The sequence below is a fragment of the Phaenicophaeus curvirostris genome, chromosome 16, assembly GCF_032191515.1.
Source record: "Phaenicophaeus curvirostris isolate KB17595 chromosome 16, BPBGC_Pcur_1.0, whole genome shotgun sequence".
NCBI lineage: Eukaryota > Metazoa > Chordata > Aves > Cuculiformes > Cuculidae > Phaenicophaeus > Phaenicophaeus curvirostris.
In genome coordinates, this window is record NC_091407.1 from 14,968,444 (window position 1) to 14,988,789 (window position 20,346).

Sequence of the window (20,346 nt, forward strand, 5' to 3'; positions counted from 1 at the left end):
GAGATCTGTGCTTCCCTTTGGATCCGTGAGGTGCTGGAGCACGTACCTAACACGCTGCCGAACCGACGGGCCCAGCCCTGCAAGGCAAAGCTTCCTGCAGCCGTGGCGGAATAAAGGTGAAATATCTGTGCTGGTGGAGCTTGTTATATTTCTGCTGTGTAAATTAAATTCAATATCTTAGGCAGCCCTGGTGCTCGGTTTTTTGAGTGCTTTGAAAGCCCATAAATTATTCTGGAAATGGATCAGAATTAACCTTTTGTGGGATTATTTATATGTAGCAAAGTATTAATAGGAGCCTTGACCATGGGTTTTCCTGCCTGTGCACACTCCTGTGTTTGGCTCCTCCTGTGTTTCAGTCCTGCCCAGTCTGACTCTTGCAATGAGCAACCTTGCTAGTAAGGAAAATAATTACTGGGGGGAGTTAATTAAAGAAGAATTTAAAGCAGCATGTAATAGAAAAAAATGGACATGGACAATGTGTAAAAGGATATAAAATTCTGAGCCTGTTATGTTTGGTCTTTTGGAAGAAATCACTAGATGATGCTTTATCATCTTAGGAGTCTGGGGAGAGGGGCAGTGGAGTTGGTGTAAATGAGATGTGCAACATCAATGTCTGCTCCTGAAATTCTCTTGCATTATTGCTCTGTAATAACTGTAATATAATTATCATTCTCAGTGACCAAAAATTAATGGAATACATTTGTTCCTCCTGGCCCTGCTCGTTGTGTTATCAGCTCCAAAAGCTCTGATTTTGCTTGAGCGAGTGGCGTTTTCAATCCTGGTTGAGCTGCCTCAGAAGCAGAGAAGTCACTTGCGGTTTACCTTGCAGTGGGCTGGCAGCGGGGTGTTTCAGCTCCCGTGGCAGCTGTGGAAGTAGATGTTGAGGTGGCTGTGTCGGCGTGGGCTGCGTTAGCTGGAATAAACCACACCCTTTTCCTCCTTGTAGCAGTCCCGGCATAGAGGGGAGTGTTCAGTCTGCTGATGCATTCGAGTGGTTCTTGGCTAGGAGCGAGGCTCTTGGAGCCCAAGCCAGCTGGCGGGGCTTGCAGAAGTTTTCAGGCTCTTGTAAATTCTGCTATGGTAACACGGGCCTGGCTGCAGCCGGAGAGGACACAGATCGCTCTGCAGAACGGCTTTCCCCGATGCACCAAAGGGCCTGCTCCCGCTCTGCCTTTCACAAGCATTGAGAAAACATGGAGTGGTGACGTGATGGCCAGTGTGTTCCAGGGGGAATTCTGATCCATACGGCTCAATAAGTGCTTGTGAGCGGCATTTGTGGTCTCCATGAGTGCACAGCCTTGGTTATCCATCACCTACATTCCAGTTGTTTTAAGTGTACCAGTACATATTTGAGGGGCAAGTTGCCATGTTTATCAGTCTCCATCCCTTCAGTTGTTGGTTCATTGTGACGCTGAGTCTCGTTCGATGCCCTCTGTACTCACCGTCCCTATGGTTTTAGTGTTTGAGTACTAAACCCGCATTGTACTGTGCTGCCATTGCTGCTTATACCCTCTCACTCCTGATCCTCCATAAAGCTCCTTTATTTTGATGATCCTTTGCGGCCTTCCTGCAATTTACAGCTGTGGCCTCTCTCTGTTACCTTTGTTCCTGTGTGAATCCATATCCTTTCCAAACATTTAGCCTCTTGTTCTTTTATTTTTTTTTCACGACCCTGACACCTTTGGTTCCAGTTCATCTCAAACAAATAAAAAAAGCCACCAAAAACCCACCCTAGCATGTGTGTAACTTGAATTTCATGTTTATTTTCAAATGCAGATTGTATTTTCTTAGACTTGCGTTCCAATTTACTCAGCTTGGGTTGTAGAACCGCAGGATCGGTTTTGCTGAGTATAACTTGGATTGGCTCTTGGTCTGGTTACCAAAAATTTCGCCGGGCCTTGCATTCAATTTGTAAAGCTTAATTCCCTGTCTTTATGTACCTGATAAATATATTGTATGTATGTACAATATGGAATGTTGTTCATATATATACATATATTGTACTGAAAATAGACAAATGGCTGGAAACTCTGACCCATGATTGCATTTCTGTTAAATGTTTGTCTAGAGTATGGATTTGGTTTCATTTCTATTAAATAATGTTAGCTGAGCAATTGGTCACATTTAATCTTACAATCAAATAACTTTTCCATTTAATATTTGCATGGATTTTTTTTGATACCAAGTGTTTCTGCTGTTACTTCTTTTGCTGGCAATCAGTAAATGCTTTCAGCATATTTTCTAATTACTTCAATCTGCAATAAATGTGTTCTTAAAGCTCTCTGACAGGCTGGGGTTTGACCCTAAGGCAACTCAAACAGTCGCAAGCCTGGAATCAAAGAGCGTTTCTTCCCAAGTAATGCAAATCAAATCCAAATTCTTCAATCTGAAGTCTATATAAACGTAGCGCTTGGTAGCTACCTCATTAATCCTCCCCAAATTCGGACTTTGACGCCCAGTGACTTGTTAGTAATGTATAAAATGAGACCGAATGCTAATCTGTGCTTTGCCTTGGCTTTCTGCTCTGTGTTGTCTTGGTGTTTGCGTCTTACCTCTTACGTCTGTGCTGTTTGTTCCCTCCCCTGTTCTCTAATCCTGCCCTCCCCTCCCCTCTGTTCCTCCTCATTGTCCACACTGACCCATCTATCAACCAACAACGCCCCCCCTTTCGTCGTGGTGATCTGCCCTGCTCTGGTTGGTGGCTCCGTGCGTGGGTGGCTGTGTGTTGTGCTGGACCAGTTCACCCAAATATGGCCTTCTTGCTGACAGGTATCACTTCTGTGAGAAGTGTTTCACTGAAATTCAGGGGGAGAATGTCACCCTGGGTGATGACCCTTCCCAGCCTCAAACGTAAGTCGCTTCCTTCCTTCTGCATGCCTAGTTAAACAGGAGGGGTGATAGTAAAAACTGGTGCCTAGGGTGGTGTTGGTGGGGAAATGCCTGCATTCTTCCTTACGGGAGATGTTTACAGTCACAGACGATCAACAGTTGTAACTGTGTTGGGTCTGTTACTTTGCCCAGCACTGTCCTTCGTGTTCAGCTGCAGTCCTGGAACTGCCCGTAGACCAGCTGCAGGGGGGTGGGCAGCATAGGAGAACACTGTTGGAGAGGGAATGGAAGCTGTGTCGGTAAACGTCGCTAACCCATTACCTTTCCAAATGAAATCCTGATGCCTCACCTTTTGTACTACAGCTTTTGTTTATGAAACCAACAGCTTATCTTTAACCTGATGAGAAAAATAAGATGCTGTAGGCTTTGAGGAACACAGGCTGGTTTGGAAGGTGCCCCCTTTACTGACGACACCTTCCCTTACTCTTCATCATTTTGAATCTCTGTGTATGCTTGCATATCTCTTGTTTTGCTTTACTTTACATAGAAAATGCAATGGGAAAAGTATTTTCTTTAGCTTAAATTAAAATTAACCGAATGCTTTCTCTGAATAGAACATAAATCCTGATAAGCTTTCTTCAGTCTTGAGATTGTTTGCTTACTGCAATTGAGAAAAGCATGATATTGTCTCAGACTGCTGTAAAGGTACTACTGAGTTTTCATGTTAACTCTTTGTCTCTAGAACCATCTCCAAGGATCAGTTTGAAAAGAAGAAAAATGATACACTAGATCCCGAGCCGTAAGTACCAGACTGCTGTTTTCATTAAGTTAATCTCACTTTCGCTTGTCCTTTAGCCAGCACCTCAGAAATTAGGCAGTAAATAAAGACGTCTTCCTGTTTCCCCCATCTCTGCCCCAACAGGCCACAGAATCTTTCTCTGGAGTTTGTAGCACAAGGTACAAACTTGCTTTCCAAGTTGATATCCAAGAGGAAAATGTGAGCCTGTTTTAACGGCAGTTCGTAGTTCTGTTTGCTTGGGCAGTTCCTAAGGTGTGTTCTACCGGGCGGTGCACAAAGGGCGGAGAGCAGCCCTGTCACCACGAGCCTTTCACAGCGAGCCACGACTCCCTGGGCGGGGAGTTCTGCATTGTCTTCTTGGTTTAGCTGGACTCCTAAAACATGTTTTTCTCTTCCCCCAAGTGCTTCGCCCACTGAAAGAGCCATCCTTCTTCCTTCCATTTATCACCCTCCAGAAGTTCGGTGAAAGCCAAGCTGAATGTTTCTTCAGTAGTGCTGTGCTGCTTTCCCTGGTGTCCTTAACTCACTTAAACAAGTGTTGATCTTGCTGTGCTGTTGTTCTCTGGCAATTTGATCCACAATACGTTTTGATTCCTTCTCTCACCTTTTTGAGTGCTTAGCAGAACTGCTCCCCCAGACCTTTAAAGGTGGACTGAGAACCACCCCAGTGCATTTGCCTTCAAAACCAGCATCACAGGCCTGACTGGGAAAACTTCTCACAGTTTTCGCATCCAAGAAAAGAATTTTGACATCTTATTTTGACCAAAAAAAAAACCCAAACACTAGAACAGACCCATGCAGGTGAAGACAAGCTAGTACATGTGTCCTTGGCACAGTGATTCACAAATGACTTGTTCTTACATTTACAGTAAGTTAAGCAACCATTTACTCAGCTTGTGGTTGTTGCAACAAATGAAAATTAAATCTGTGGAGGTAATGCTGAGCTGAATTCTTTGAAACTGGGAAAACTCAGAACTGTGCTTAGGAAAGGATAAAAACAACTAGGAAAATGTTATGCTTGAAAGCCCATTTCACATTTGAAACTAGTATATTTTACAGGGTTTTTTTCATATATATATGTATGTTATTTGCATGTCAAATTGATCAATGTAGATCTGAAGCTATTCCAGTGAGTCTTTGTTTTTAAGTGACGCACAAATTGGGTCTGCTGAAGTTGCTTAAGTTCTTAGCAGAGGGTTGGAAAATCCTCCTTTCATGTTGAACCCTGGAAAATCACTTGCCTGACAAGACAAGTGATTGGCTGCTGTGTTTTCTTTCAGGTTTGTTGACTGCAAAGAGTGTGGTCGGAAGATGCACCAGATTTGTGTGTTACATTATGATATTATTTGGCCTTCAGGGTAAGACACTTGTTTGGTTTTTACCCCTTGTAATATAAGACCGATGTAGTTTATATAATTAAGACTTTCTGCCTTTGCTCTTTAATGTGCAGTCGCTGCCTTTTAAGAACTGAGTACAAAAGGACAAACGCTTTCTGAATAAAGTACGTTTTTTGGTGGTTGGGGTCTCATTTCAGTCTATTCTGATGAAAATGTGCATGAAACCAACTTGTTTGTATATGCAGATTTCTGTGGTTCTTTTCTAACTACTGAACAATGGAAGCTGGGTGGATGTCAGTTTGTACTGCAGAACACATGCAGGTGTGACTGCTTGGCAGAACTAAACCAACTCATAAAGGCTTTAAGGCCTTAAAAATGGAGATACACAATCTGTTCAAATTCAGAGAAAAACATTGTGCTCTGACATTTAACATGGGGTTCAAACACTGAGCTTAAGGAGGCCTATAATGTGTTTATGCTGAGCTTTTGGCAATTTTTTTTTCTCAATAGGTTTGTCTGTGATAATTGTCTGAAGAAAACTGGTAGAACACGCAAAGAAAACAAATTCAGTGCTAAAAGTGAGTTCAATATTTCTGATTTTATCTTTAACGTTATTTTCTCTGCAGCCTGTAACAGCACTTTGATGGAGACTTTCTGTGACCATGATAGACAGTACAGAGGCACTTGCCGAATGGGGAGTAGAGTAACCCAGAGCTTTTTTAGCTGTCAGAATTGTAATCAGCATTTTAAAGATGTGCTCTCTATGTGTCAGTGATCAGTCTCAGTGCTGCTCGAGGTGTTTGGCCTCTATGTCCTTGTTTTTCTAAGATTCAAAAATTAAAAAAAACCTATAAGAGAGGGAAATGGAACAGGCGAAACACAACACTGCATGTGCTTTCTTAGCTGTGTACAGATGTGAAACTGTAGTAAATTACTGTCACCTCTGTGCCCCTGACATAGCCAGTTGTGTTGTGTTTCAGGTGTGCTGTGACACTGATGTGTTTGAGGGGCTTGTCTTGCTTGTAGAGCGGATGGTGGGTTAAGAACTGTCTGCTGGATCAAAGATGATCAGAGGACTGGAGCACCTCCCATACAGGGATAGTTGGGGTTGCTCAGCCTGGAGAAAGAGAAGGCTCTGAGGACACCTTAAAGCGGCCTTCCAGAACCTGAAGGGGCTACAACAAAGCTGAGGAGGGACTGTTTACAAAGACTTGTGGTGATAGGACGAGGGGCAATGGGTATAAGCCGTAGAGGAACAGATTTAGAGTAGCTATAAGCAGGAGTTTCTTCACCATGAGAGTGGTGAGGCCCTGGAACAGGTTGCCCAGGGAAGCTGTGGCTGCCCCATCCCTGGAGGTGTTCAAGGCCAGGTTGGATGGGGCTTGAAAGCCTCTGGTCCAGTGGGAGGTGTCTCTGCCCACAGCAGGAGATTTGAACTGGATGGGCTTTAAGGTCCCTTCCAACCCAAACTATTCCATGGTTCCATGAATTGCAACCAATTGTACATTTTCTGGGAAGCAACCATTGTCAGAACCTTGTTGAAACAGACGCTAATGCAGGTGCCAAAATCTGGCAGGTCGACTAGTCTGTTATCTTACCCATGTCACAAGTAATTTGTGTAAAGCATGCTAAATATCACCTCTAAACAGGAGTACAGCTGGATTATGCTGTGAAATTCTGAACTCTTGAAGTAGTTTTCTTACTAAGAAAGTCTCCAGATGTTACTTACCCGGTAGCTGGTGCAGGGACATTTGCAGACAAACAACATCCTGACAAATAAGTCTCCTGAAGTAGTTTCCTGGCGAAAAGTCACAGTAAACCAGAAGTCTGACTTTCTTCCTATCTGTCGATTACTCATCCAGTGACAAATATCTGGCATTGCCACTATAGCAAAGCTGCTGCACTCGAGTAGCCTGAAAGCTTTCTGTGTTGTGACCAATCTGGATGCCTTTTTTCCAGTTGGCTCTGCAGTTTCCGTTCAGACCTGAGCTGTTACTGGACGTACGTACGTTAGAGATGTCCAAGGGCCAACAGCCAGCTGCTTTCTAAAAATTTGTACGTTCTAATATACGTGGCTTTTAGATCCTTTCCTTACATGTAGCCTTAATGCTGTGTATATCTTTTATCTTCTTATCTGGTCTTTTTTTGTTTGTTTTCCAAGTCTTAATGCTTTGCAATGTAAGGAAGGAAGCAGATACCCTTTGGTTGCTTAGCATTGGAAAGATGATTGAATGAAAACACAATAAAACAGTAGAGTTGGCTGAAATAGCTTTCTGAAAACGTACCAAGCCCTTAGCTGAAAAGGAGCTCTTTCTGTTTCTCTATTTGTCTTTGGAGATATCAACAAAACTAAATAATTTCTTCAGAAAATATTTGTGAATTTTCTTTAAAACTCTTTTTATTTCCTTTAAAATCAACCCCTTTCTATTTTATATGGAAAGCCTCATCTAATATATCGAGCTGGGAAATACTAGGAAAGACCAGCACATTGGAATTAGGCAAGGACACTCCTTACTTTTAGTTTAACCTGCCTTTAAATTGAATTATTGGCTCCCAGGTAAATGATGCGTAGACAGCGTTGTGCTGGTCACAACCACAGGATCTCACTGGACAAAGGGACAAACTCAGACAAAAAAAGATTGCTGGCAACTTCTATAAAGTGATGGTAAAATGTTATGTTAAGTATATAAATCCCGCAGAAGTGAGATCATCTTCTGAGTGTGTGTGGCTTTTGTCCCCTCTATGGGAGCCTAAAATAAAATTTTTGGCTTAGATATTTTGCCACCATGTTCTGTGTGTGATCTCTGTTACTGGGAAGAGCCAACAGCCTTGTGTCAGCACCCAAGGAACAACTGAAAAATGAAGCAATGGAGAGCTGAAAATTAAATGGATTTTAGCAAAGCAAACATCTGTGGATTGCGCCGTCCCTTTTGAAAAGACAGCAGATTGGCCATAAAAAATGAAGTAGAAATATTAGTGGTAAAATAAATACAGTAGCACGAGAGAAATAGTTATAAATCTTCCAGTCAGAGCAGCGTGCTACTTCCGTTTTCTTCATGTAAACCAAAATCTTCGTCTTTATTTCTGTCATTTGTCATGGGTTTATTTGAAAAGCATCACATCCTGCAGTCCTACTAAACCCGTGACCCCCACAAAAGTGAATTGTCGATGTAAAGCAGGGTTCTGGGCAATCCGTGGGCTTGAACTTTTCCAGACCTCTATCAGTGTGCAAGAACTATTGAAGCTTTACATGCAGATCGCTGTAATTGCGCAATCTAAAAGCTCTCTTGCAAAGAAAAGAAAAAGCAATGAAATCGCCATTGAAGTCAAAAGGCTTTTCATTTCTGTTGCTTTGCTTTGCTTTGCCTGAAAAGGTGTGGCGTTGCGCCAGATCTATAAAGTGATGTAATCCCTGTCAGACAGCCAGATAGTGGTTTTGTTAGGAGAAAACATTTGCAGCGCTCATAAAATAAGCCTGCAGATTTAAAAATACTATGTAAAGCCTTCTTTGTTAGTGCACTTACGGAGTCATTTTCCCACTATAGTGGTTTTAGCTTCCACAATGGGGTCTGAACACTTACGGCTTGGGTAAAGAAAGGGATGTGTTTTAATTTTGGCTGCATAAATAAAACCATGACATTTTCATGTAGAGGTAAAACTAAGGGAAGAAAGCCTAGAGAGAAGCAAGCTGAAAGACCTTACAATCACGGTAACACCCTGAACTTAACAGTGATTTCTTCACTATTAATGTTTCTGTTGTCATGTTCTTCCTCCTCATTCTAGGGCTACAGACTACGCGCTTAGGAAACCATTTGGAAGACAGAGTAAACAAATTTTTGCGGCGACAGAATCATCCTGAAGCTGGAGAGGTCTTTGTCAGAGTAGTAGCAAGTTCAGATAAGACAGTAGAAGTTAAACCAGGAATGAAAGCCAGGTCAGTTCTATTAATTACAATGAATGTAATCTTGAGTTATTAATTTTATTTTGGATTTTCCCTGTGTGAATATTGCAAAACTGTGCTAATTTGCACCTTAATCCTTTTGCACGTGGTTGAAATGTAAGCATGAGTAAGATATGAAGATAAAGGAAGCAGCATGTAGTGGATGAAGTCCGAGGACGTGACACTTGTGCTCTGACTGTTGGAGAGTAGTGGGGACATCTTGGGTTTGGTTATAATACTGTGATTTGTGTTACTAAATCTTGCTAGAGTCTGACCACAGTTTGGTTAGCATTACAGAATTCAGCTTAGCTTGGAAAAGCTGCTGAGATTCTGTTCCTTACCATTCCTTTGTGGTGTTGTGGTTTTATAAATACTTCAGCTTTCAGGAGTTATTTTTGATTTGCTTTGTCATAAATGAACAGCTTAAAAGGTTTATTCTGTGAAGCGTTTTGGTTTTAATTCATAAGGACACAGTTTACGTGACATCACTTCATCCCAGTGCAGCAGGCTTTCTCCTCTGCAGTGTATTTAAAGGCTTGTGGTTTCTGAGGACGCTTTTGTACTCAATGCCTGCCTATTCAGGCATATGTTAACTATATGGGAACTCCTTCCATGAGCTCTGTGGTAACAGACGTTGCATTGACAGGGCTCCCCTTTTTAATATGGCTCTGATCTGGCCCCGTTTGACTTCTCTGTAAATGTTCCTAATGAGTTAAAAATAAGACTGTAATGAATTTCCTCATTCTGGTAGGACGGTGATTTAATAATTGCCTTTTTGTTGGGTTGTTTGGTTTTTTTTCCTTTTCCTCTTTCCTACCACCCTTCCCTTCAGATTTGTGGATTCTGGTGAGATGGCAGAATCTTTCCCTTACCGTACCAAAGCTCTGTTTGCGTTTGAGGAGATAGACGGGGTAGACGTGTGCTTCTTCGGGATGCATGTCCAGGAGTACGGCTCTGACTGCCCCCCTCCAAACACAAGGTATGTTTTCCTTTTGGTGCCTATGGTGAGTGCACAGAGAGCATCTTGCTACGTTTACTTCCTTCACTGGGCAGTTACTCTAATATACATGAGATTGGGAGATAACGGTTCAGTTCTGTGGCACAAGTAAGTTCTGCTGTGTAACCACAGATGACTTTAAAGGGGAAAACAAAATATCACAGCAAAAATGTTACAGTATTTTGTATTCTGCGTTTAATTTTGCCTCTGTATATTCTTGCCATCTAAGAAACAGTATCCATTCTTGCTTTTGAGATGTGTTTATACCATGTTAAGATGCTTAAATATGCATTAAAATAATATCATCAACTTTTCTTTGTTCACAATGGCCATATACATATTTAGTGTAAAAGTCGGTACTCAGTAAACAAAACGGACTTTCAGTCATATGTGATTTTCTGTCATTCTTCTCATTGCTGTAGGCGTGTGTACATATCGTATCTAGATAGTATTCATTTCTTCCGCCCCCGTTGCCTCCGAACTGCGGTTTACCATGAAATCCTCATCGGATATTTGGAGTACGTGAAGAAACTTGGGTAAGCAAGATCTTTGTAAAGAAAGAAATCTTCTATAGCTAGCGCTTTGTTTAGTCAGGACACCAGGTAGCTTTCACTTGCCAAAGTCTCTCCTTCTGCTCTCTCTGAGATATGTGGAGCTCCTGCCTCTTCCACAGCAGAGAGAGTTTGGATTTCATCACCAAGATGGTTTTTCTGTCGTTAGAATTCTTAATCTGACAGCATAGCATTTTTTTTATCAGAGTTTCACTTGATGTTCAAGCTTCATTATTATATCCTGGATCTTTTCTCATTTCTTACGTAAAGCGAGGTTATTGCCTCAATATCTTCCACCCAAAGGAAAGAAAAAAGAAGGGGGAGGTGGGGGGGAGGAGAAGGGGGGAAGCCAGAGGTCTGAATTTGTGCGTCAGTTTGTTGGAGTTAATACTAAGAAGGTGATCAAAATGGTTAAGAATCCTTTCCTTGTGTGGAACACAGGTATGTTACAGGACACATCTGGGCCTGTCCCCCAAGCGAAGGAGATGACTATATTTTCCATTGCCATCCACCTGATCAGAAAATACCCAAACCCAAACGTTTGCAAGAATGGTACAAGAAGATGCTGGAGAAGGCATTTGCTGAGAGAATCATTCATGATTATAAGGTCTGCTACTGTCTTTACTTCCCGAGTTAATTTTTATTGGGTTTTATTTTGAAGGTAGCCAACACTGTTTCATAAGACATGAAACTAGTGGTGTCATACAAGGGGTTTTATGCTCAGCTAGTGTCTTTGATGAGATTTCCTGGGAGGTTCTGGCTTTCAGACTGAAAATTCCTTAGGTTTGGTGTCTGCATTAAGAAAAATTTGCAAGATTCTGTCTTCGCATACTTGTCTGGACACGCATTGAAGTGCTTATGTGCTTCCAGATTTCTGAGGCAAAGGGGTGGATGAGAGGTGCTTGCTGTGGCTAGAACTGCTAGTTCCTGCTCTTGTCTGGGAGCAGGGTAGCAGAAGAGGTATAGGCTTCGTTTTCAGTTGGGGTAATTACCAGGGAGGCGTTTGTTTTGTGGTTTAGGGGTATCTTAGTCTCTCCCATCATGCTGGGAGCATGAGCCAGTGGCATGTTGGAGATTCTGGAGAGTCTCAGCAGCTGTCTTGCGGAGGCGCAGCAGGGAGGGGGCTGGTACCAGCCTTGCCAGGCCAGTTTTTGAGCTGCCTCTGGAAAAGGAGGCCTGCCAGGAGTGGGCCCTGGGCTGGAAGTGAGGCACAGCTGTGCAGTGCCGCTCTGGATCCTGTCTCTGATTCTCCTCTCTATTCCAATTGGTCCTCATTTGTTTATTCATGGTGTTGTGTGATATGCTTAACAGGACATCTTCAAACAAGCAACTGAGGACAGGCTGACAAGTGCCAAGGAGCTGCCTTACTTTGAAGGTGATTTCTGGCCCAACGTGCTGGAAGAAAGCATTAAGGAGCTGGAGCAGGAGGAGGAGGAAAGGAAAAAGGAAGAAAGCACTGCAGCCAGTGAGACAACAGAGGTGAGTTAACTTTCTGTGCTGTATTTGCTTCTGACTGGTAATTAATGCTTTAATAAATTGGAGAGGTCACATCCAGTAAACTAGGAAAGAAGATCATTCACATCAGATGTTAAATCAGGGTTTCCTTTAACTGCGTTTGTGGTTTTCTTCTTGGCTAACAAATATACTAATGGCCTCAATTGGTTTGTTAATAGAATCAAAAGTCAATTACGTTAGTTTAGCGCCTCTGTTCTCAGAAATGTGTGAAGTTGCTTTTGGATTGCGTCGGGGCTGCTACCTCTGTTCACTTGGCTGAGCTTCCAGTTCACACCTTCACAAATCACCTTCAGCGTCTGCATTTTGAAATATGCTGTGTTTTTCAAAGGTGAATTCAGTTATTTCTGTTAGTTAAGCAAAGGTACTTGCAGTCATTTGCAACAGTAGAGGGCCAAAACATAGAAGTATTTATTGCAAGCTTTGCGATGGTATAAAATATTGATCTTGATGGTGGTGTTACTTGCCTAGCGTTCTCTTTTTGTATATTGAAAAAAAAATTCTTTCTCAGGGTCCTGGCCTAAATTTCATCATTCGTTCTTTTCACCTTGTTCTTTTCACCTTGTTCTTTCTGAATGTAACTTCTAATATCGAAATATTTCAACAAACACAGCAATATAAAACTAACTGAAAGACAAGGCTTGGAACTGAGGTTGCAGTCCCCTTCTGCTGGCAGTATCCATTTTGATAAATCAGAGCATGGCCTTCCTGTGAAAATACCAGTGTGAATCTCTGCATCTAAGAGAGGAAAAGATGTTTGAAGAAGCCTGGAACAGCTAACTGAAACTCATAAATTTATGTACCTGAAGCAAGAAGATCAGTGATAGAAACCCCAGGACTGGACAGGGAATTCCTATCTAAGCCCAGTTACTGGAAGGGACCAGTGGCAACCTTCTGTGTGTATAGAGTTGCTTTCATCAGTTGGAGGGCTTTTGTTTTCTTTGACTAAATGTGTTTGCATATAAACCCTATGTTTACTGGCACATAATAGTCATGAACATTCCTTGTGTGTCTGTATAGATGTCAGAATATTTCATTAGCTCATTTTTAATACTGTGATACCCAGCATTCTAGCAATTAGAGAGGTGATTTCTGCTGAATGGCTGTGGGCTTGGGCTTTTATTTTGCAAGGACACGAGAAGACTAAAAGTTACTTCTGTTTTCACAGGTCATCTAAATACCATCATCTGCTATTTTTCACTCTTTACTTACATCTGGCAGGCAGTGTATGGTCACTGTGATCTGTGCTGATGTGACTTAGACATGAGAGAAGGTCTGGGGGATTTTTTTTGAGAAACACATTTTATTTGTAATTCTTTTTATCATCAAATATCTGTAAGATCTCATAGAGCAAGCAGTAGGAGCTGAGGTACAGTGTTTGAGAAGGGAAAAAAATAAGTGTAGGATATTAATTACGGAATGTATATGCATACTTTAAAAACCTGGTTTTATCCAGTGTTTGAATTTGTTTGCCTGCCAGTTTGGTGTTTGATTTTTTTCCTGGAAGAGATAGGATATATTTAACACGGTATGACTGGTCTGTAGGAACAAATCTCTGTTATTGACAGCAGAACTGTCTCACTTTTTAGCTACAGTGAATGGGAGAGAGCTCTATAAAGTGTAACATCTTTCCTGTGCATTTATTGCAGGGAAATCAGGGTGACAGCAAAAATGCCAAGAAAAAGAACAACAAAAAAACCAACAAGAATAAGAGCAGCATCAGCAGAGCTAACAAGAAGAAACCCAGCATGCCCAACGTGTCCAACGATCTCTCTCAGAAGCTGTATGCCACCATGGAGAAGCATAAAGAGGTACTGTCAAAATGCACTGCATGAGGAGGAGTTCTTATTCCTATAAACCCAGGCATGATGAAAAAGAAGTGAAAAATCAGGAAGAGTAAAGCTTGTGATTGCCTAGAACTATTCCTGTTGTGTAACAATGTATTGGAAGAGATTAGCCTGAACTAAGTTAATTGGATAACACTTGTAGCACACCGTTACTGCCACAGAACATGAGCTTTTTCCTGCAAGATTACCTAACCTCATTGATTTTTTTTCTTCTCCCCCATTGATCTGCAGGTCTTCTTTGTGATTCATTTGTACGCTGGGCCTGTAATTAACACTCTGCCTCCCATAGTGGACCCTGATCCATTACTTAGCTGTGACTTGATGGATGGGCGAGATGCCTTCCTCACCTTGGCCAGAGATAAGCACTGGGAGTTCTCCTCACTCCGCCGATCCAAGTGGTCCACGCTCTGCATGCTGGTAGAGCTGCACACTCAAGGGCAGGATCGCTTTGTCTACACGTGCAATGAGTGCAAACATCACGTGGAAACGAGGTGGCACTGCACTGTCTGTGAGGTAGGTGTATGTCTCCAGAGACTTCTGCGCTCTCTTGCCCTCCAGCCAAGCTTGACTCTCTTTTTCTGGATATTGTTCGAAGTTCCTGCCAGTTTAGTCCATTCTGACACAGGGGTTGCTAAGCCTTAAGGGAAGGCGACTCCCACAGTGCGGTACCTCTTCTTCTAGAATAAGCACCTTTAGTTTCTTAACATGAAAAGTGCCACTACTCTGTAACGGCTACTGCTGCATCGTTTATTACACTGGCTCCTCTGCATAGATGATTTTTAACTTAATATTAAAGAACTTTAGGACTGGATGGTAAGGTGTGACTGCATGAGGCTAGTCAGGATCTGCAAGGCACTACCTCATCCACATTAAGTGGATGTCCACGAGAGAAGTCAGCGTACCTCACTGCAGGGTGGCTTTTGTTCTGCTTTGTATGTGTACATCGTGTTGTAAGGCCCCTCACCACAAGAAGGATGTTGAGGCTCTGGAGCGAGTCCAGAGAAGAGCGATGAAGCTGGTGAAGGGGCTGGAGAACAGGCCTTATGAGAGAGCTGGGGTTGTTTAGGCTGGAGAAGAGGAGACTGAGGGGAGACCTCATTGCTCTCTACAACTACCTGAAAGGAGGTTGTGGAGAGGAGGGAGCTGGGCTCTTCTCCCAAGTGACAGGGGACAGGACGAGAGGGAATGGCCTCAAGCTCCACCAGGGGAGGTTCAGGCTGGACATGAGGAAAAAATTTTTCACAGAAAGGGTCATTGTGCACTGGCAGAGGCTGCCCAGGGAGGGGATTGAGTCACCTTCCCTGGAGGGGTTTAAGGGACGGGTGGACGAGGTGCTGAGGGGCATGGTTTAGTGATTGATGGGAATGGTTGGACTCAGTGATCAGGTGGGTCTTTTCCAACCTGGTGATTCTAATGAAGGAGCGCAGCCAGGTACATGTCTAGGCTGCTGCAAAGCTGGGTAAGGAGGCTGCCGCAGCTCTTCACCATTGCCTCTTTGGCCCAGCATTAGAGGTTGCCTGCTCTTCAAATTGCCCCGACTAATTGCTTCTTCACCTGGCTCAGTGCTTCTAACGCCTGTCCTGTTACAGCCCAGATCACTGCCACTGAGCTGTGTTGGAGAGCAGTTATGCAGGGAGGTGGACTTGAGGAGAAGGTAGCCCCTACAGGGCTTGTGATGACCTCTGGCTGCAGCGGAACCAAAAGACATTTTCAATAAGTGCAGCCTAGTTTTTACGCTGCAAGTTATTGTCACTTCTGTGGTGGTAGAGTCTTAATTAATCCCTCAGAGGAAAGCACTGAACAGGGCTTCTTGAGGCAAGGCTGCAGGGCATGGATTGCACAGGGGGAACCCAGCAGTGGAGGGGGAGGTATGGCCATTAGGTTTCCTCTGGGTGCTTCTGCATAAGGGAGAGCCTTCCTCCAGCAAAAATGGACCGGGCAGTGAAAATGGTTGTGTTTGAGCAGGTGTTCAGATCAGCATCCATGTTTCTCACCGAGCATCACTCCTACTTGTCTGCTCTTTTTCTGTAGCAAGTGCTCTGTAGGCAGCTGAACTCTGGGTTTTCTTTCCTTTCAGGACTACGACCTGTGCATTAACTGCTACAACACTAAGAGCCATGATCACAAGATGGTCAAGTGGGGCCTGGGTCTGGATGATGAGAGCAACAGCCAAGGAGAGCAGCAGTCCAAGAGCCCCCAGGAGTCGCGACGACTGAGCATCCAGCGCTGCATTCAGTCTCTCGTCCACGCCTGTCAGTGCCGCAACGCAAACTGCTCGCTGCCATCCTGCCAGAAGATGAAACGGGTTGTGCAGCACACCAAGGGCTGCAAGCGCAAGACCAACGGTGGCTGCCCGGTGTGCAAACAGCTCATCGCTCTGTGCTGCTACCATGCCAAACACTGCCAAGAGAACAAATGCCCCGTGCCATTCTGTCTCAATATCAAACACAAGCTTCGACAGCAGCAGATCCAGCATCGCCTGCAGCAGGCTCAGCTCATGCGCAGAAGGATGGCTACCATGAACACCCGAAACGTGCCTCAGCAAAGTTTGCCTTCTCCTACCTCAGCAACGCCTGGTACCCCTACACAGCAGCCAAGTACACCGCAAACACCGCAGCCGCCTCCGCAGCCCCAGCCTTCCCCTGTAAGTATGTCACCGGCTGGCTTCCCCACTGTGTCAAGAACTCAGCCCCCTACTACTGTTTCGACAGGAAAACCCACAAACCCAGTTTCCGCACCTCCACCTCCGGCACAGCCTCCGCCGGCCGCCGTGGAGGCGGCTAGGCAGATCGAGAGAGAAGCTGCCCAGCAGCAGCAGCAGCTCTACAGGGTCAACAACATGAACAATGGTTTGCCTCCTGGGCGCCCGGGACTCGTCAACCCGGCGGTGGGTTCCGTGAACCAGATGCAGCAAGTCAACATGAATGTACCCCGGCCCAACCCCGTCAGCGGCCCCGTGATGCCCAACATGCAGCCGGGGCAGTGGCAGTCGCCCCCCATGCCGCAGCAGCAGCCGATGCAGCCGGGAATGGCGAGACCGGTTTTGCCGATGGCGACGCCGCAAGCAGTGGCCGGGCCGAGGATGCCGGGCGTGCAGCAGCCGCCGCGGAGCATCCCCCCGAACGCGCTTCAGGACTTGCTGAGGACCTTGAAATCGCCGAGTTCTCCGCAACAGCAACAGCAGGTTCTTAATATCCTTAAATCCAACCCTCAGCTTATGGCAGCTTTTATAAAGCAACGAACGGCCAAATACGTGGCGAACCAGCCTGGGATGCAGCCGCAAGCGGGCATACAGCCCCAGCCTGGGATGCAGCAGCCGCAGGCTGGCATGCAACAGCCGAGCATGCACGCTCAAGCGGGATTGCAGAACATGAACGCGATGCAAGCAGGAGTGCAGCGACCCAGCGTTCCTCCCCAGCAGCAAGGGATGGGAGCTATGAATCCCCAGGGACAAGCGATAAACATTATGAACCCCGGCCACAACCCCAGCATGGCGAACATGAGCCCGCAGTACCGAGAAATCCTGAGGCGGCAGCTCCTGCAGCAGCAGCAGCAGCAGCAACAGCAGCAGCAAGGCGGGGCCGGCATGGCAGGAGGGATGGCGGGACACACGCAGTTCCAGCAGCCGCAGGGGCCTGGTGGTTACCCTCAAGCCATGCAGCAGCAGCGGATGCAGCAGCACCTCTCCATCCAGGGGGGTTCCATGGGACAGATGGCTCAGATGGGGCAGCTGAACCAGATGGGGCAGCCCGGCCTGGGGGCGGACGGCACTCCCAACATCCAGCAGGCCCTGCAGCAGCGCATCCTGCAGCAGCAGCAGATGAAACAGCAGATAGGGTCCCCCGGGCAGCCTAACCCCATGAGCCCACAGCAGCACATGCTCTCAGGACAAGCGCAGGCGTCTCATCTCCCCGGCCAGCAGATCGCCACCTCCCTCAGCAACCAGGTGCGCTCCCCGGCACCCGTTCAGTCTCCCCGTCCCCAGTCCCAGCCACCACATTCCAGCCCGTCACCCAGGATACAGCCCCAACCGTCACCTCACCACGTCTCTCCCCAGACTGGTTCCCCCCACCCGGGACTCGCGGTCACCATGGCGAGCTCCATGGATCAGGGACACTTGGGCAACCCCGAACAGAGTGCAATGCTTCCACAACTAAACACCCCCAGCAGGAGTGCGTTGTCTAACGAATTGTCTCTGGTCGGTGACACCACCGGGGACACATTAGAAAAGTTTGTGGAGGGTTTGTAGCATTATGGGAGCATCACTTGGTTTTTGGTTTTTCTTTTCCTTTCGTGTTCTTGGACATTTTGTACTGAAACTTCAGACATCTGGGCTGTTTTGGATCCTGGATGGAACTGCTGCTTCCTACCCGTGGAAGAATGAATTGCTGTTTAAAAAAAAACAAAAACAAAAACAAAAAAACACAAAAAACAAAACAATAAAAAGAATATATTTTTTTGTTAAAGCCAGGCGGTTAAAATATCTGGTCTCTTTTGTGGGTTTTTTTGGTTTTTATTTTTTTGTTGCTGTTGACTCATACCTTTTTTTTAATGGGGGAAAACAAGTTCATTATATTCACATTTTTTATTTGTATTTTCAAGACTTTAAAACCTTTGCGTTTAAAAGAAGAAAAAAAAATAATATTCAAAAACTGTTTCCTGAAATAATGCAACCTTATAGCGAGTCCCGGTAACTTTGAGACCTTGCGGGAGGAGTTGTTTTCTATAGTGAACTCTGCAGGCGTTTGAAGTATTACCCCTGGGAAGATAAGAATTGACTCTTGCACACAAAACCACACATTGGCCAACGCCAAAATCCTTGTCTTGCAGATGTAGAAATCGTTGCTTTGTTTCTCTGATAAAACTGGTTTTAGATGAAAATAGGGATGATCACTCTTAGGCCGTGCTGATTTGAATAGAGAAGAAGCATTCTTTTCTTTCTTTCTTCTGTGTGAAACTTGAAATGAGGAAAAGCAATTCTAGTGTAAATCATGCAAGCGCTATAATTACTATAAATAAGAAAATCCAAGAAGATTCAATCACTGTATAGAATGGTAAAAAAACAAACAAACTCATTTCTTACTTATAATATCTATTGTTAAATAAACTGTGTGCAACAGACAAAAAGGGTGGTCCTTCTTGAATTCATGTACATGGTATTAACACTTAGTGTTTGGGGTTTTTGTTATGAAAATGCTGTTTTCAACATTGTATTTGGACTATGCATGTCTTTTTTTCCATTGTATATAAAGTATTGCTTAAAATTGATATAAATTACTGAAGTTTTTAACATGTATTCTGTTCTTTAAAAATCCATGTAAGAATGTTTAAGGTTTTTATTTATTTATATATTTTTTGATCATGTTCTTTGTAAGACATGGCTATGGATTCTCACTCGTTGCAGCCAGAGGCAGCGGCACGAGCCGCGGTGGATGTAGGTAGCGTTGCCCGGCGCCCTTCAGCGATTGGTTCCTTGCCCAGGAGGGAGAGGAGAGGGGAGCAATTCCCACCCGTGGAATATCCGCAGGCGTTCATCCATAAGGGTTAACTGGAATAAATTATTGATAGCCGTTGCGTTTTAAAAACTGCATTACTTTAGAGAAGGATCACCAGTGAGAGGGGAAACGGAGAGTATGGAGTTAATTCTAGGCTAATTTATTTAGTCTACAGTAAAATATGAACCTATTGACTTTAACACTATTTTTCTGCTGTTAACTCTGAGTCTAGATTTGAGGGTTTTCTGTGGAATAAAAAATAAGAAATCATGTACATGTTCCCTTTAATATCCTGTCACCATGCCCTCATGTGCCTGGGGTGCTTGGCCCTTCCCCTGTTCCCCCCAAATTACTTTCTGGGAGTTATAGAGCCCAGGGAGACTTTCCCAGCGTAGGTGTGAGCTAAAACCACAACCGGCCCCCGTGGCTCCTCTGGGCTGTGCGGCTGGTGGAGGATTTGCTGCAGAAAATCCCATGGAAGCACTGGGCACGCTCTGCTCCTCGTGTTCATTTAGAGCTTTCTCCAGCCTCCCCTTGGTGTCAGAATGGGGAGGGAGGAGAAGAGCAAATGGTTTAGATCAGCTTTTAGCCCCTTACTGTGAAAAGAGCCGAGTGCTGCTGCTTCTCTTCAACTGCAGAGGGTCTCTGCTTGAGCCCAGACATTTCGCTCTTGCACCTTTTCCCCACCACTGGCTTCCTCTGCCCACGCGATGGTCTTCGAGTTGAGGTGCTGAAGCCGGGGGTGAGGGCAGCGAACACCAACCCAAAGCTTGTTCCAAAAAAATCCCTGTGAAAGAAAAAAGCTGGGAAGCCCTGGTGCTCTTTCTCATGCTGTGTACTTTAAAAAAAAAAAAAAAAAAGAAAAAGAGGGAAAATACTCTATTTGTAATGAAAAAGAAGAAGCTTGCAATGTGCTGGTGTTTCTAATAAAAGCTGGTAAAACTGCCCGGGTTGAAGGATGGTTCCACGTGGCTGGTGCCCGCGAGGAGCAGCGCAGCCCGGCACTTGAGATAACTGCCCTCGCTCTCACTAATGCCTT

At 44.6% G+C, this 20,346-nt stretch overlaps 1 protein-coding gene across 5 annotated transcripts in view; it reads left to right on the forward strand.

Annotated features, from left to right (window-relative positions):
* The window catches only part of CREBBP (CREB binding protein), a 90,725-nt gene extending 71,148 nt beyond the window's left edge, over window positions 1–19,577 (forward strand). For all 5 annotated transcript variants that reach the window (XM_069870023.1, XM_069870028.1, XM_069870024.1 and 2 more), the window contains 12 exons: window positions 2,770–2,850; window positions 3,572–3,628; window positions 4,909–4,986; window positions 5,476–5,543; window positions 8,749–8,899; window positions 9,738–9,884; window positions 10,325–10,438; window positions 10,895–11,060; window positions 11,765–11,932; window positions 13,615–13,776; window positions 14,044–14,325; window positions 15,890–19,577. In XM_069870023.1, coding sequence (XP_069726124.1) covers window positions 2,770–2,850; window positions 3,572–3,628; window positions 4,909–4,986; window positions 5,476–5,543; window positions 8,749–8,899; window positions 9,738–9,884; window positions 10,325–10,438; window positions 10,895–11,060; window positions 11,765–11,932; window positions 13,615–13,776; window positions 14,044–14,325; window positions 15,890–18,061 — 3,646 coding nt within the window. In that variant the 3' untranslated portion in view covers window positions 18,062–19,577. The remainder of the gene's footprint in view (window positions 1–2,769; window positions 2,851–3,571; window positions 3,629–4,908; window positions 4,987–5,475; window positions 5,544–8,748; window positions 8,900–9,737; window positions 9,885–10,324; window positions 10,439–10,894; window positions 11,061–11,764; window positions 11,933–13,614; window positions 13,777–14,043; window positions 14,326–15,889) is intronic.
* Window positions 19,578–20,346: the final 769 nt, after the last annotated feature.